The sequence below is a fragment of the Leishmania infantum genome, chromosome 6 (assembly GCF_000002875.2).
Source record: "Leishmania infantum JPCM5 genome chromosome 6".
Taxonomy (NCBI): Eukaryota; Euglenozoa; class Kinetoplastea; order Trypanosomatida; family Trypanosomatidae; genus Leishmania; species Leishmania infantum.
This window is the reverse complement of record NC_009277.2, coordinates 413,404-426,079: the sequence shown is the minus strand read 5'-3', so window position 1 is coordinate 426,079 and position 12,676 is coordinate 413,404. Positions and strand designations below refer to the sequence as shown.

At 62.9% G+C, this 12,676-nt stretch overlaps 3 protein-coding genes across 3 annotated transcripts; all 3 read right to left on the bottom strand.

Annotated features, from left to right (window-relative positions):
• Nucleotides 1-357: 357 nt before the first annotated feature.
• Nucleotides 358-3,447, bottom strand: LINJ_06_1010 (conserved hypothetical protein; the record flags this gene model as incomplete). The annotated part of the gene is made up of 1 exon (XM_003392173.1): nucleotides 358-3,447. The coding sequence occupies one exon, from the start codon at nucleotides 3,445-3,447 to the stop codon at nucleotides 358-360; it is 3,090 nt and encodes a 1,029-aa protein (XP_003392221.1).
• A 1,061-nt stretch (nucleotides 3,448-4,508) lies between these two features.
• LINJ_06_1000 (conserved hypothetical protein) lies at nucleotides 4,509-9,491 on the bottom strand (the record flags this gene model as incomplete). Its single annotated transcript, XM_001463143.2, has 1 exon — nucleotides 4,509-9,491. The coding sequence occupies one exon, from the start codon at nucleotides 9,489-9,491 to the stop codon at nucleotides 4,509-4,511; it is 4,983 nt and encodes a 1,660-aa protein (XP_001463180.2).
• A 1,291-nt stretch (nucleotides 9,492-10,782) lies between these two features.
• MOB1 (putative cell cycle associated protein MOB1) lies at nucleotides 10,783-11,454 on the bottom strand (the record flags this gene model as incomplete). The annotated part of the gene is made up of 1 exon (XM_001463142.1): nucleotides 10,783-11,454. The coding sequence occupies one exon, from the start codon at nucleotides 11,452-11,454 to the stop codon at nucleotides 10,783-10,785; it is 672 nt and encodes a 223-aa protein (XP_001463179.1).
• Nucleotides 11,455-12,676: the final 1,222 nt, after the last annotated feature.

Here is a 12,676-nt window from a genome sequence, read left to right as displayed (position 1 = left end):
CGCACACGCCTAGAGAGAAGGGCAGAGAAATGGAGGGTGAGAAAGACGTCGGAGCACACATGGCTGTGTTGATGGCGGTCGAGCAGTGCGCGGGGAGGACGGCCAGCCGGATGCACCCCCACCACCACCACTACCAACACCATCACCACCAAGAGAGAATAGCGAAGTAGAAACAATGTCGGCAAGAGCTAACAAGGGCACAGGCACAGACACAGCAAGAGAGAGCAAGGGAGAGAGACGGGGAGAGGCGGGTGGGAGGAGGCCACGAACATGATGATGGTGATGTGAAGGGCGGCACTCACGCACGCTCACCCGTGCACTGACACGCTCGCTTCTCTCCGGCCCCCCTCCCCCCGACTAGAAGACGCCAAACTCCGTGTCAGCGCTGCAGAATGTCACCCGGCGGCCGAAGTTGTCCGCGTTGCGTGGGCGCGCCTTGATGCACGACCTGTGCGGCGCCACGTCCGACACGTAGGCGTACCGATGCTTCTGCTTCGATGTGCCGCCCGACTTCTTCGCCGTCGCAGAGCCGTCCCCTGCCACTGTGTTCGCGGCATCGCACGGGTCGGAGGTCGGCATCAGCACGCCGTTCTGCACGAGGTAGCTGAACAGCATCTCCTTGTTTTCGCTGACGTACGCCTCGTCATACAAGGCCATCCATGCGCCCTGCATCTGCTTCAAGATGCCGTAACCCGCGGCGCCCCACACCACATCAACGTTTTCGATGGCAAACAACGACATGGACTGATAGTACTTCAGGTGTGAGGTGCGGTGGGCGTGGAGCATAAAGATGATACCGATCGTGGGCACGGGGTTGCCCTCGAGCTGGCGCACCATCGTCAGCCGCTTGTTCGACTTGCTGGCCTTCTGCAGCGTAGACAAGGACCGACGAGCGAAGCCGCTGGCGGTGCGGGTTTGCGGGACACCGCTAGACTCGGCCTGGTTCTCTGACACGATGTTGGGGGGGCCTTTCTGCCCCCCATCTTGTGGCTTCGGCAGGTACTTGCCCGCGTCGTCGAAGCTGCGGTTGTTCATGGAGTCGTAGTGCTTACCCAGCATCGAGGTGGTGCGATCTGGCGCGACAAGGTTGCCTTCCTCGTCCGCGACCGGCTCCACGACGTAGGCTGTATCGCCCTCGAGCACGGCGCACCGGTAGGCGTAGAGGGTCAGAAACTTCACATACCGGTTCCAGTCGAGGTCTGCCTTCCACAGAGAATCCTCGTGGCACAGGAAGCAGCGGTTTATCTCATAAAACTGCTGAATGGACGCACCGAAATCCTCTACGCCCTTCTCAGAGAAGTGCGACGTGATGGCCTGGTCCAGCACACCGGCCAAGTCGTGCGCCGAGTCGATGGACATCATAGACTGCCAGTCCTGCGTCACCTCGGCAGTCGTCTTGCCGACCAGCAGCGGCAACGTCTTCGGGATCGCCGTATGCTCACCGGAGAACGCAGCTCCGGCGGCGCCATCGGCCGCCGACGCGCGCAGTCGCTTGTCCCAGAAGTCGTACCGCAGCCACGCGAGATCGCGCTGGGCGGAGCGCACCATCAAATTCCAGATGCGTCTCGACGCATCCACGACGCTCTTCGCCTCCGCCTGGTGCTTCTTCTGCTCCGCGAAGAAGGTTCGATAGTTGCAGTCCAGTATGCGCCCACACACGGCCTCGCAGTCGGTGCGGTACTTGAGCGGGTGGACAGTGAGCTGCGCGTAGTGGATGATCATGACATCCAGTGGCGGGATGATGACGGCGTCGTAGTTGGCCGCCTGTATGGCTAGGAAGAAGATGTAGCGGCTGAGAGCGATCTTGAGGTGCACCTGCCCAAGCGAGGCTGGGTCGACGCCGCACTTAAGGTTCGGCACTTCGGTGATCGTCTTGGGGAAGAAGAAGCGCTCGCCCTCGGTGAAGGCCTTGACGGCGGCGACGTGGGTGTGCAGGATCATCTCGTCCACGGACAGATCCACCTTGAAGTAGCCGTCGGACAAGAGATTGATAACTGTCTCTATAATGTCGCCGGTGAAGAGGTTGCGGCGTAGCTGCACTTCGTTCAGCGTGCGCAGTCGCAGCGCGCACAGCTCGATCGGGATCTTGGTGCGATAGGGGCTCATGTTGTGCTCGCTCTTCCACACTTCCCACTGAATATTGCGCAGGTTGGGGAGCTTGCCAATGTCGAACCACTCGTTCCGCGACTGCGACGGGTCCTCGGCGAAGGGGCAGCCGACAATGTTCAGCGTCACCAAACTCTGCAGCGAGAATAGTGTCATGTTCGGGTCGTCGAGGTTTTCGTTCTCGGAGAGGTCGAGCTCTTCGAGTTGGCCCAGCTTGTGGAAGTATTTGGGCACCATGCGAAAGTTGCACGCGCGCAGCGAGAGCCGCTTCAGCGGGATCGGCTGCGTCACGTGCGATACGATCCCCTCCCTGCTCGCCTTGCTGAGGCTGACGCGGCTCGTCACGGCGCTGGCGACGCCGCCGGAGGCGTGGGTGGACGTCTCGTCTTCCTCGAAGTCGTCCTCCTCTTCCGCTGGCGCATCGGAGAAGCCGTTTGTGCCGGCGGTGGCCACCGTGCCGTTGCTAGCCACGTGATGCAGCCGCTTCACCACGCGGCCGGCGAGGACGTCGAGCGTCTCAATGGGGTTCTCAGCGAGGTCGAGGAAGTTAAGCTTCTTCAGCAGTGCCACCACCGCCGGCGGTGCCGTGAGATTCATGCCGACGAGGTGCAGCTCTATCAGCGAGTGTGGCATACTCCTTCCGAAGAAGTTCGGGTCGGTGAAGGTGAAGGCGTTGCCGGAGATGTCGAGCGATGTCAGTCTCATGCGCTTGATCGCGTTGGGAAGGGTGCGCCCACCGAGGTTGCAGTTCGCCACACCAAGCTTCTTCAGTCGCTTGAGCCGATGCAAGGCAACGCCGGTGATCTTGATCTCCGGGTTGTTGCCCACGTCGAGTTCCTCCAGAACTTCGCACTGGATCACCGCCATAGGGATCTCCTTCAGGCTGCAATCCCGCACCGTCAGCGAGCGCAGCGAGAGGAGACGCGGCAACACGTCGAATCCGCGTACGCTACCGATGGGGTTGAAGCTGGCGTTGATGCGCCACAGACGCGGCAGCCGTACAAGTACCTCGGGGAAGCGCTGGAACCGGTTGTGGTCGATATCGAGCTCACGCAGGTTCGACAGCAGTGGCAGTTCCTTGGCCAGCGCATACAGCCTGTTGTTTGATAGTCTTAGCGATGTTGCAGTGCGATGTAGCTCGTCTTCATTGATCATGTGCACCATCTGCGGCCCCAGCACATCTAGGTCGCGCCCCGAGAGGTCCACGTTACCGGAGCGACCGACATGAACGCCGGAGCCGAAGACTGGCGAGGAGCTCCCAGCGTCCTCGATGGCGCCAGGAGCGGTGCCTGCCACGGAACTGCTTCCCGACATCGTGTGTGACGAATTCTTGCACCCCATATTCGTGTATGTCGGCGGAAGCGTGAGCGTTCTGTGGAACTGGACCGCCTCTCGTGTGTTGGGCGCTAATAGTGGATAGATAAAGAAGAAACCGTGCGCGCTGCGTGCGTGCGTGTGTGCTGAGACGCACACCATGCGACAGGGCGTTCAAGAGAGATACGCACGCACACGCACGTACACCAAGAGAGGGAGAGCGGGAGGAAGGAGGGGGAGGGGGAGAGAAGGGGAGGAGGAAGGGGGTTTGAGGAACGCACACGTAGATCGACAGCGAGATAGAGAGAGATGTGTGTGCGCGTATGTGGGTGCGTGGCGGCGTAAGTGATCCCTCTCTCACTCTCTCTCGCATGCACACACGCGCACTGCTCGCAGAGGCTCAGGCGCGCGCGGAGAGAGAAACAGGGGAAGAGAGGAGACACGCTCGTGGAGATGAGCGAGCTAGATGGTATGCCAGCGGAGGAGCCAAGGGCGCTGCCCCCTCCCAATGGCGAAGAAAGAGACAGCGGGAGTGCAGCAGAGGTGGCGCTGATATACACGTGCGTCTGGACGCGATGGTGGGCCTGCTGTCACCAAGCAGACGACAAGAGGAAGGCGGTGACCTGTGGTGGACGAGGAGGGGGAGGATCAGTGACGAGAATGGGAAGGTGGCCAAGAGACAGGGACACCGCCGGGTATTGTGTGCACACGCGCGCGCACACATCGAGACACTTGCAGGAGTGAGTTATCATGCGCTACGGAGAACGGTGAGGAGGAGAGGGTTCGCTGAAGGAGAGGATGGAGAAGCGGCCGCGGATAAAAGCCTTCTCACTACTCTCCCTCTCGCTGGAGAACGAGGCATCGTGTGTGTGTGTACGCTCGTCGCTTGCACCGCAAGAGCAGTACCTTGCCTTGGCATTCCTTTCTTGGCGTTGCTGATCATCGCATGTGTCAGTGCGCGAGTTTATACGAGTTATCCACGACAAGAAACACGCTCGGGCGTGCGGTGCAAGGGAGAGGGGGTCCGAGAAGGCCCGAGAGAGGAAAGCGGTGAAGCGAAGAGCGGAGCGACGTGTCATCGCGCGTCGTCATGTCGACGGCGTGACACGGATGTCGGAGGTAATGGTCAGCCGCGCCGTATGCCACAGCTGCAAAATGTCAGTGTAGACGCGATGCCTCATTCGATGCAGCGCGTCCGTCGAGGCGCCGAAGACGCGGTAGACGCAGTACGCGGCGCCGAAGCGCGCGGCGAAGAGAAGCTCTGCCACGGACATCTCGAAGTCTTCTCGATTGGTGGTGCAGGTGGACTTCACCTCCACGTACTGCACCACGTCCCAGCGGCTGTTGTCGACGGAGCTGCTACGGTTCACCTTAGCATTGCCGCTGCTGCTGCCGCTGCTGCTGCCGCCGCTGCTGCCCAGCCGTCGCGGCTTGATGACGAGGATGTCGAAGGGCGAGCCGGCCTCGCAGCTCTCATTCATCCAAATAACGCGCACACCGCCCTGATGCGCTTGCTTGGCGTACTCCTCTCGAAGCAGTTCGTAGACGTAGCGCTCTGCCGCGATCGCGTAGTCGGGGGTGTCGCCACTCGTGCCGGTCATGGCAGACGCAGCAGGCGGTCGAAGCCACATCCCGGCAGCGCGCACATCACGCCGGGCAGAGTCGTCGCGGAGTCGTCCTCTCACCTGCCCAGCAGCGTGGTTATTACCGGCGCGCAACCGTTTACGGGACTCGGCACCGCCTCCTCTGCCTCGAAGCGCGCTGGAGGCGGTGCCGCTCCTGCGATGGTACTGGAACGTGAGGAAGGAATCTTGCTCCTCTTCTTCGTCACCTCCAACAGCGGCGCTGTTGCCTCCCTCACGATCGCTACCCAGCGTCGAACTGCTGTCATCGTCGCCGTCTCTCTGATGGTCGCGTGCTGCTGCACTCGCGTTGCCACCGCGACCACTGCCATCAGTAGCCCCGACCACGACGCTTGCGGCTACGACGGCGTCCACGTCGAGCTCCATGGGGAAGTTGGACCAAGCAGGCGTAGACGTCACCACCGCTGTGCTGCCGCCGAGAGAGAGGGTGGCGGAAAGCCGCCCGTTCGCGCCGAGCCGCTGCATGAGGCCGCCGCCGGCCCTGGCTACGGAAGCTGTGCGTGACGAGAAAGGCCTCGCATGCGCCACGAGCTCCTGCACGTTTGCTTGAGTCAGCGACTGCGTGCCCGACGTTTCTCCAGTTCGATGCGCTGTGTGGGCTTGTTCAGACCCGCGTGGTTGTCGCATGGCGTCGGTGCCTGGGGGGTAGTTCGGCATATAGCGTATGAAGGCGCGCGACGAGAGAGTGAACGGAGCCTCTGCTTGAGCGCCGTGAGCATCGCTTTCGTGTGCGGAGCCCACCGCGCCGGCCAACACGCCAGAGGCGGGCGGAGGTGCTTCGCTAAACACGCCAGTAAAGGGGTTTAGGCCATAATGCACGGCGACAGGCCGCAGCACGTGCTCGATCTCCTCACGCCGCCACTGCTGCTGCTGTGGCGAGGTGTCAGCGCCGTCGCGCCACTCGACGGAGCTGTCCAGCGAGGACAGGGCACCAAGGAGGCGGAGGATCACGTCACGCAGCTGCCGGACGTCGGCCTCTGCCGACAAACCAACCGGCATGAACAGCGGCAGAAGCACCTCGGCCAGCATCGGGACGGAGGCCGCCTCAGCGGCGCCGTAGACGACGTTGTGCGCAGCAACGTACCCCAGCCGAAGCTGTCGCACATGCGCGTACACGTGTCCGTTCAGGTGCAGGCGAAGCGTCTGCACCGGCGACGCCGAAGCGGTCAACACCACTCGCAGTCGCCGGAGCCGCTCACGCATCTGCACGTACACGACACCGTACCACAGAGGGAGAGAGGCGCGGCAGAAGGCCTGTACGTACGGCACAATGGCGGCAATCTTGTCATGCAGCACGCCACTGACATCCGTGGCGACGGTGGTGTGGAAGCTCACACGCGTCTCTGCCAGCTGCGAGAGAGGGCGAATACCGAGATAGTGCAGCACTGAGCACACTGCCCACGACGGCTCATGCGCTCTGAAGCACAGAACACGCAGCGGGGGAGCGGCGCCAGCACCGTTGGCACTGCCGCCTTTAGAAAGGTACGCCGCTACCGACGTGTGCGCCGGCAAAGACGGCGACGACGCCGTCAGCAGGACCCCGCCGTAGCCGCACCACTGAGGCGTTGCGTAGAGCAACCCATCGAGACCGCAGCGCCAGGCATGGTCGCACGGAAACAGCCCGGCCCGCCAAGGCGACGCCCCCGCCAGCGACTCCTGCAGATTCGCCAGCACCCTGCGTAGGGCCATCTGCGCCGTCCGTTGCTGTCGCTGGAGGAAGGGCAGCTCGACAGAGTCGGACCCGGGCGTCGGCGTCCCCTCCTGCTGCACCTCTGCCACCCGCGCCGCGACATCCGCGTCCACGCAGCAAGCAAACGACTCCACGTACGCGTCCGTGAACGACGGCGTCAACGCGGAAAGCGGGCACAGCCGACGCGCGAACGCGGCGGCTGCCGTGCACCACGCCGCGACGGTGGGCCTTGCGCGCACACGGAGCTGGCCGCAAAAGACGCCTTGCAGATATGAGGGGTAATGACGCTCTAAGCAGGCGCAGGTGAGGATCGCCGCTTCGCGTGAGGCGCGCTCGTCAGACAGCGCTGGGCCCCACCATGACAGCCAGCACACCTCCACCGGCGTCGCCATGTACACGATTTCCTTTCTCTCGTCGGCCGCGCCACCCTCTGCACCGGGGGCTGAGGCAGTGGCCGGCGGCGCGCCGCTGGTGTCACCTGCTCCAAGCTGCCGCCGCAGCAACGCGAGCGGGCTGAGCGGCGCGGCGTTACTGAGGCCGAGCGAGGTGACGAAGGGGTGGAAGAGAGGTATGCAGCGACGATGTGTAAAGCGGCCTGACGTGGCACCGTGTGCCCTGGCCGAGTGCGGCAACGGTGGTGGCTGGGCCGGTCCTCGACAGTCCGCGCACGTCGCCCACGCTTCGTACAGCAGCTTCACGGGAACCACATCGCCGACCGCGAAGGTCTCAAACGCCGACACGGCAAGGTCCAGCCACGTATCGCCTGTGCTCAGGACCATCGGCTGCTCGCTTGCAGGTTTGCCTCGTCGCTTGTTCGCTGCACTCCACCGTCGGTGCTGCATCAGCAGGTCGCCAAGCTTCTCCAGTGCTGTCTTGGGCTCGGTGGGCGTCTCCACAGAGCTTCCAACCACATCGGCAGCTGATAGCTTGCCCTCCACGCTTGGCGCGCGCTCGACAGCAGTGTCAGCGCTTCGCGGAGACACACTCGGCGGTGCATCGGCGGTGGTGGAGCTGCTCGTAACAGCCAGGCCGAGCGACCCAGCCGGTGCCAGCAGCGAGGACAGCAGTGGAATGGCTGATGTTGCCGTTACAGCCGGTATTGTGGAGGTGGCGTCGACGAGAGCAGGCGCAGCGTCTGGTGAGGTCACCCGCCGCGTCTCCGTCGCCGCAGCAGCACCAGCAGCAGCGATAGGTGTCCCCATGGAGATTGCAGACGGTCTGTCGGAGACAACAGTGCCGCGTCGCCGACGCATCGCCGATGATGGCGGCGGCGGCACCACACTTATACTGTCGTTGGAGATGCGTTGGCCAGGAGTCTGTTTCTCACCCTTCGCGGCATTCGTGGTCCACTGAGAGTTCAGAGGGGCTGCCCGCAGGGTTGTCGACGCGCTGCTGCCTTGTGCGGGTCCTTGTGCTGCCCGGCTCACCTCCGTCGCGGTCAACGCACCCACGTGAAAGCGCAGCTCAACCCCTCCTCCCCATCCATTGCCGCCCGCCAGTGAGCTGCATGCTTCGTCGTCCAGAGGCACTGTGCGCCACAGCGACAGAGGGAGACTGTAGTTGCGCGCCTCCGCCTCTGTGAAGGCGACGGCAAATTTTATGGCGCGAGCGCCGGCAGACCTCGCGCACGGCACGGCGTCGGCGTCACTACCGAGACTGGCGCAGAGAGCCTTCTCGTGGGTGCGCCGCATGCCCTCGACAAGCTCCGCGTGCGCGCAGGCGGAGTCGAAGGAGTGTAATACACGCTCGTACAGTGCCCGGTTCCGCTCCCGCCGAGCCGCCACCTCGAAAGACGCGTCCCTGACAAGTGCATCTTCACCAGCGGCACTATCCTTCGCAGCCGCCACACCCGCCGAGTCGCGAGTGCTGGCGGTTTGGGTGACGGCTGTCTCTGCGGTGACGCAGCTCTCTATCCACCGCTGGTACTGCTGTTGCTCAAGCCGGTGTGCACTCGCCAGCTCCTGCGTCAGCGCCGCGAGCAGCGCGGTGTAGTCCTGTACGTGAATGCCGAGCTGGCGCACGTTCAGCAGTCGACCCTGTCCACGCACAGTTGCAGAGGCGGAAGACGGCGAGGCGTTGCGGAGTACGTGACGCTCGTAGAAGGCGGCGAAGCGGTATAGCAAGTCGCGGGTGTCGCCGCCGCCATAGAGCAACATGTCCCTCGCCGTGGTATCGTTCAGCAGAAACGCGATCACGTCCCGAGCCCGCACCGGGAACACGACGGAGTTCGCGCGCAGCTGGAAGTATTCCTGCACAACCGGCAACACCTGCAAGCCGACACCGAGCCCGAGCTCGGCGAAGTGCTCCACGCCCTCCTGAGCGCAGACCCATTCCTCCAGCTCGTGAACCGTTACTATGGCTCGAGTGCTGATGGCTGCCATGACAGTGGATGTCAGTCGAAGCTGCAGCGCCGCCACGTTGGCGAGGGCAGGAACGTCGCGGAGCGCAAAGGGCAACGAATTCGTCGACGAGATGAGCATCTCCAAGGTATGGGCCCCGCTGGCCATCCCCGCACGTGCCCTTGGTCGCCGCACGCCACCGTCGTCGTCCCCTTCGTTGCCCTCTGCCTCCCGAAGGAGGTTGTGCATCACCATGGTCAGCAAGTCCTCTAACAGGAGTGGGCCACGTCGACGCTGCTCGCCAAACGACAGTGTCATGTACACCTGTCGCTGCTCCTGCACGTATTCGTTGACGCGCAGAAGCATCTGGAGCTGCGCGCCGTTGTCGGCTCCCTGCATTGTGCGTCGCGATCAGCGCGAGGCTTCGTTCGCGGTGGCGAAGGCTGCAGTGATGAAGGCGTGTGCGAAGGTGATGCGGTGATGTCGGTAAAAAAGGCGAGGAGGAGGTGGAGGGCTGAGTGGCGGGCATGAGAAAGAATGGGGTCGGGGTCGGGGTTGGGGTTGGGGTTGGGGGGAGGGGGGGGGTGAGACAGGAGCGGACGTTTACCGGCGGCTGCGCACCGAGTGAGGTCTGTGCAAGAAGAGGTGGGGATGCGAATGGGGGCCATCAAAGTTTTCGGATGTCTACGAGAAACACACAACAAGGCGAATCGCGTCTGCATTACCGCGGCAGTGAAGCGGGGCCGTGCGTGCAAGTGTCGCCATAGGCTGGCCGTAACGCCGGTGCGCAAGCATATGTCGTGCTACACTGCGACGCGCACGTCCTCGACGTCCGCCCCCCCCTCTCTCCCCCCTCCATCCCTCTCTTCGTCCTCGACAACGCACGCTAGCGAGGATATGAAGCAAGCACCAAAGAGCCGCACACGCGCAGGAAGAGAAAGCATCGATGGCCGCGTCGGCGCCAACAGACACGAAAATGCTGCCCACGTGAAAGAGTGGCACCATACGCGTGTGCTTGTGTGCCGGGTGCTCGCCTCTCCCCAACACCACCATCACCACCCACGTGCCGTCCTTTTTTTTTTTCGATTCCCTATCTGCCGGCTCACACCTTTTAAAATTGCCACTGATGACGATGGACGGTGGCCGGGCAGCGCGGCCGTGTGTGTGCGTGTGCTGCGGATGCAGGCAAAGGCACGAAAACGTGGCGGCGCACGCTTTATCAGAAGGCCTACATACGACGGGAGAATCAGAGAGGGTGAGTGGCAAGCGTCGGCCACAGGTCCGGTGTCTGCATAAGCGGAGGCGTTGGCGAAGCGGAACAAAGACGACTTGGGTAGGAAGACGTGAGAGAAAACGTGCATGCCAGTCTGCCGGCACGGTTTTCAACGACAGGCGCAGACGCACGCGCCACGAAGTCTTGCTGCGCTCGCCGCCCACCACCACCATCCTCGCTCTCTCCCCGCTCGCCGCGGCTGCCAGAGAGACAGAGCCGAACGAGTGCAGAGGAGGCGAGAGAATACGGGTACGGCATGACATGCCAGCACCGAAACCGGAGACGGCCACCGCCACCTCTCTGCACGTCGTGCACTCGATAAGAGGTCAGCCCCCCCCTACCGTGAGCGAGCGAGAGGGGAAGGGTGGAGGCCAGGAAGGTTCTAATTGTCCCCAATATGCGTTCGAAGTTCGATGCTCACTCTAGCCGCTCCTTCGCGTAGTCGCCCATGAGGTTCTTCAGCAACTCCTGCAGCGGCGTCAGCTCCTCACGTGGGATGAGGTCGAACTCCCACGCGAAGTACATAAAATGCTTGAAAGCGGTGTTCATGTGCGCCTCCTCCTGAAGCTCCGCGATCTTCGTGAAGTGCGAGTAGTATATGTGTGCGTAGACGCGGAACATGCGGCGGAATATGTTCTTTACGTAGCTCTTGAAGTCGGCTGGGTACGGGTTGTAGTCCTCCGACGGGAAAATGCGCTCGTCGTTAATCTGCCGCTCGATCCACTTCATGAGTAGGTCGAGGTACTGTGGCGCCGACACCCGCGTCGCCTTGGGGTACTCGGGTGGGTTGCGCCACAGGTACTCGTACCGCGGCCCGGAGGACATCACGGGGCAGCTCATGTCGCTGCAGTAGTCCGTCAGCGAGCCGTATATGACGTTGGTGATGTTGTAAAAATCAACGGTGTGCACCGAAAGCCAGTTGTTGATGTCGACGCCAGGGGGCAGCTGCACCGCCTGCCGCAGGTCGCCAGACTTGACGAGCGAGCGTGCAAAGTTGTGCAGGCGGTACCGCTCCGTTCCCTCCTTGTGCTTCTTCTTCGGCCGGTACGTCTTGTCCGAGTCGAAGAGGGAGCTGCCGAAGAGCTTCATGGCCGCGCTAGCGATTGGGGCGGGTGCGGCTGCCGGATGTGTCGACGCCTCACTCCCCGGCGCATGCAAAGGCTGAGGTCGGATGCGCGTCTTGTGCTGTTCTCTCCTCAGCCCCCCCCTCGATCGTTCTTGCCTAGAGGAGGAGGAAGACTGAAAGCGAGCGGGGCACGGCGCTGCGAAGGCGCAGAGGGGCGGGTGGGGGTGGCGCGGGCTGATAACGTTCTGCGCAATGCAGTGGTGTGCGGTGGGCAGACAGAGGAGAGGAAAAGGATTCGGTTGGACGGCAACACAAGACACGGAGGCCGGGAGGGAGGGGAAGAGGGTGCTGCGAGGAGCTACAGCAGCCCTTCATGGAACAGAGAGCGGTGGCCAGGCCGCATGCACAGAGGCAACTACATTGGCATGACGTGTGCGGACCTCTTGCGTTTGCGTTTGCGCGTCGGTGGGTGCCGACATCCGCGTCTGCTCGGTGGAGGAGGTGGATGCCACCCCTGGTCTTCTTTGTTAGCTTGGTTTCGTCGCGCGCTCGACTCGTACGCGCACGCGAAGAGTCGCCCCTCCCTCCCCCCTCCGCTGAGAAAACATCGCTCAAGTGAGGGGCGCAGGCAACGGAGAGGGAGATGGGGGGGAGAGTGGTGGTGGTGGTGGTGGTGGCCGACACAGCCGACACAACGCACACACGCACACACACTAAAAAGGAGAGACATCGCAGGAGCGGAGAAGCGAAGCAAAGAGAGTAGGCGGCAGAGACACCCGCACGCGCAGAAGATGAGGACGACGAGCAGACGGGCAGCCAGCCACGGGGCCTTCCACGCCACGCGCGCTGCCCTTCCCCTTCACGCGCACGCGTACCGCTCGCGGCTCTCACTCTTCCTTCGCTCGCGTCTTTGGTTTCACTCGAAAACACGCGTACGCGTATCGGCCCATCCGCCTCATCACATGCGCCCGCACAACGCATCGCACACTCCTCTTGGGAGGTGAGTGTGGGGATGGGGATGGGGGTGTTGTTGTCGTTGGCGGGGGCGAGAAAGAAGAGAGGGGAAGGATGAGAGGAGGGGGTAGGGGCACGGAACAGCCCGCGGCAAGCGCACAGACAAGCGCGTATGGGAGGACGGAAGAGAGAAAGGGTGGCCAAGAAATGATGCACATCAGCGTCAGCACAAGACGAAAAGGACGGCACTTGAAACAGAGCCGACAGCCGCGAAGGAGCTGCCGGTGTCAC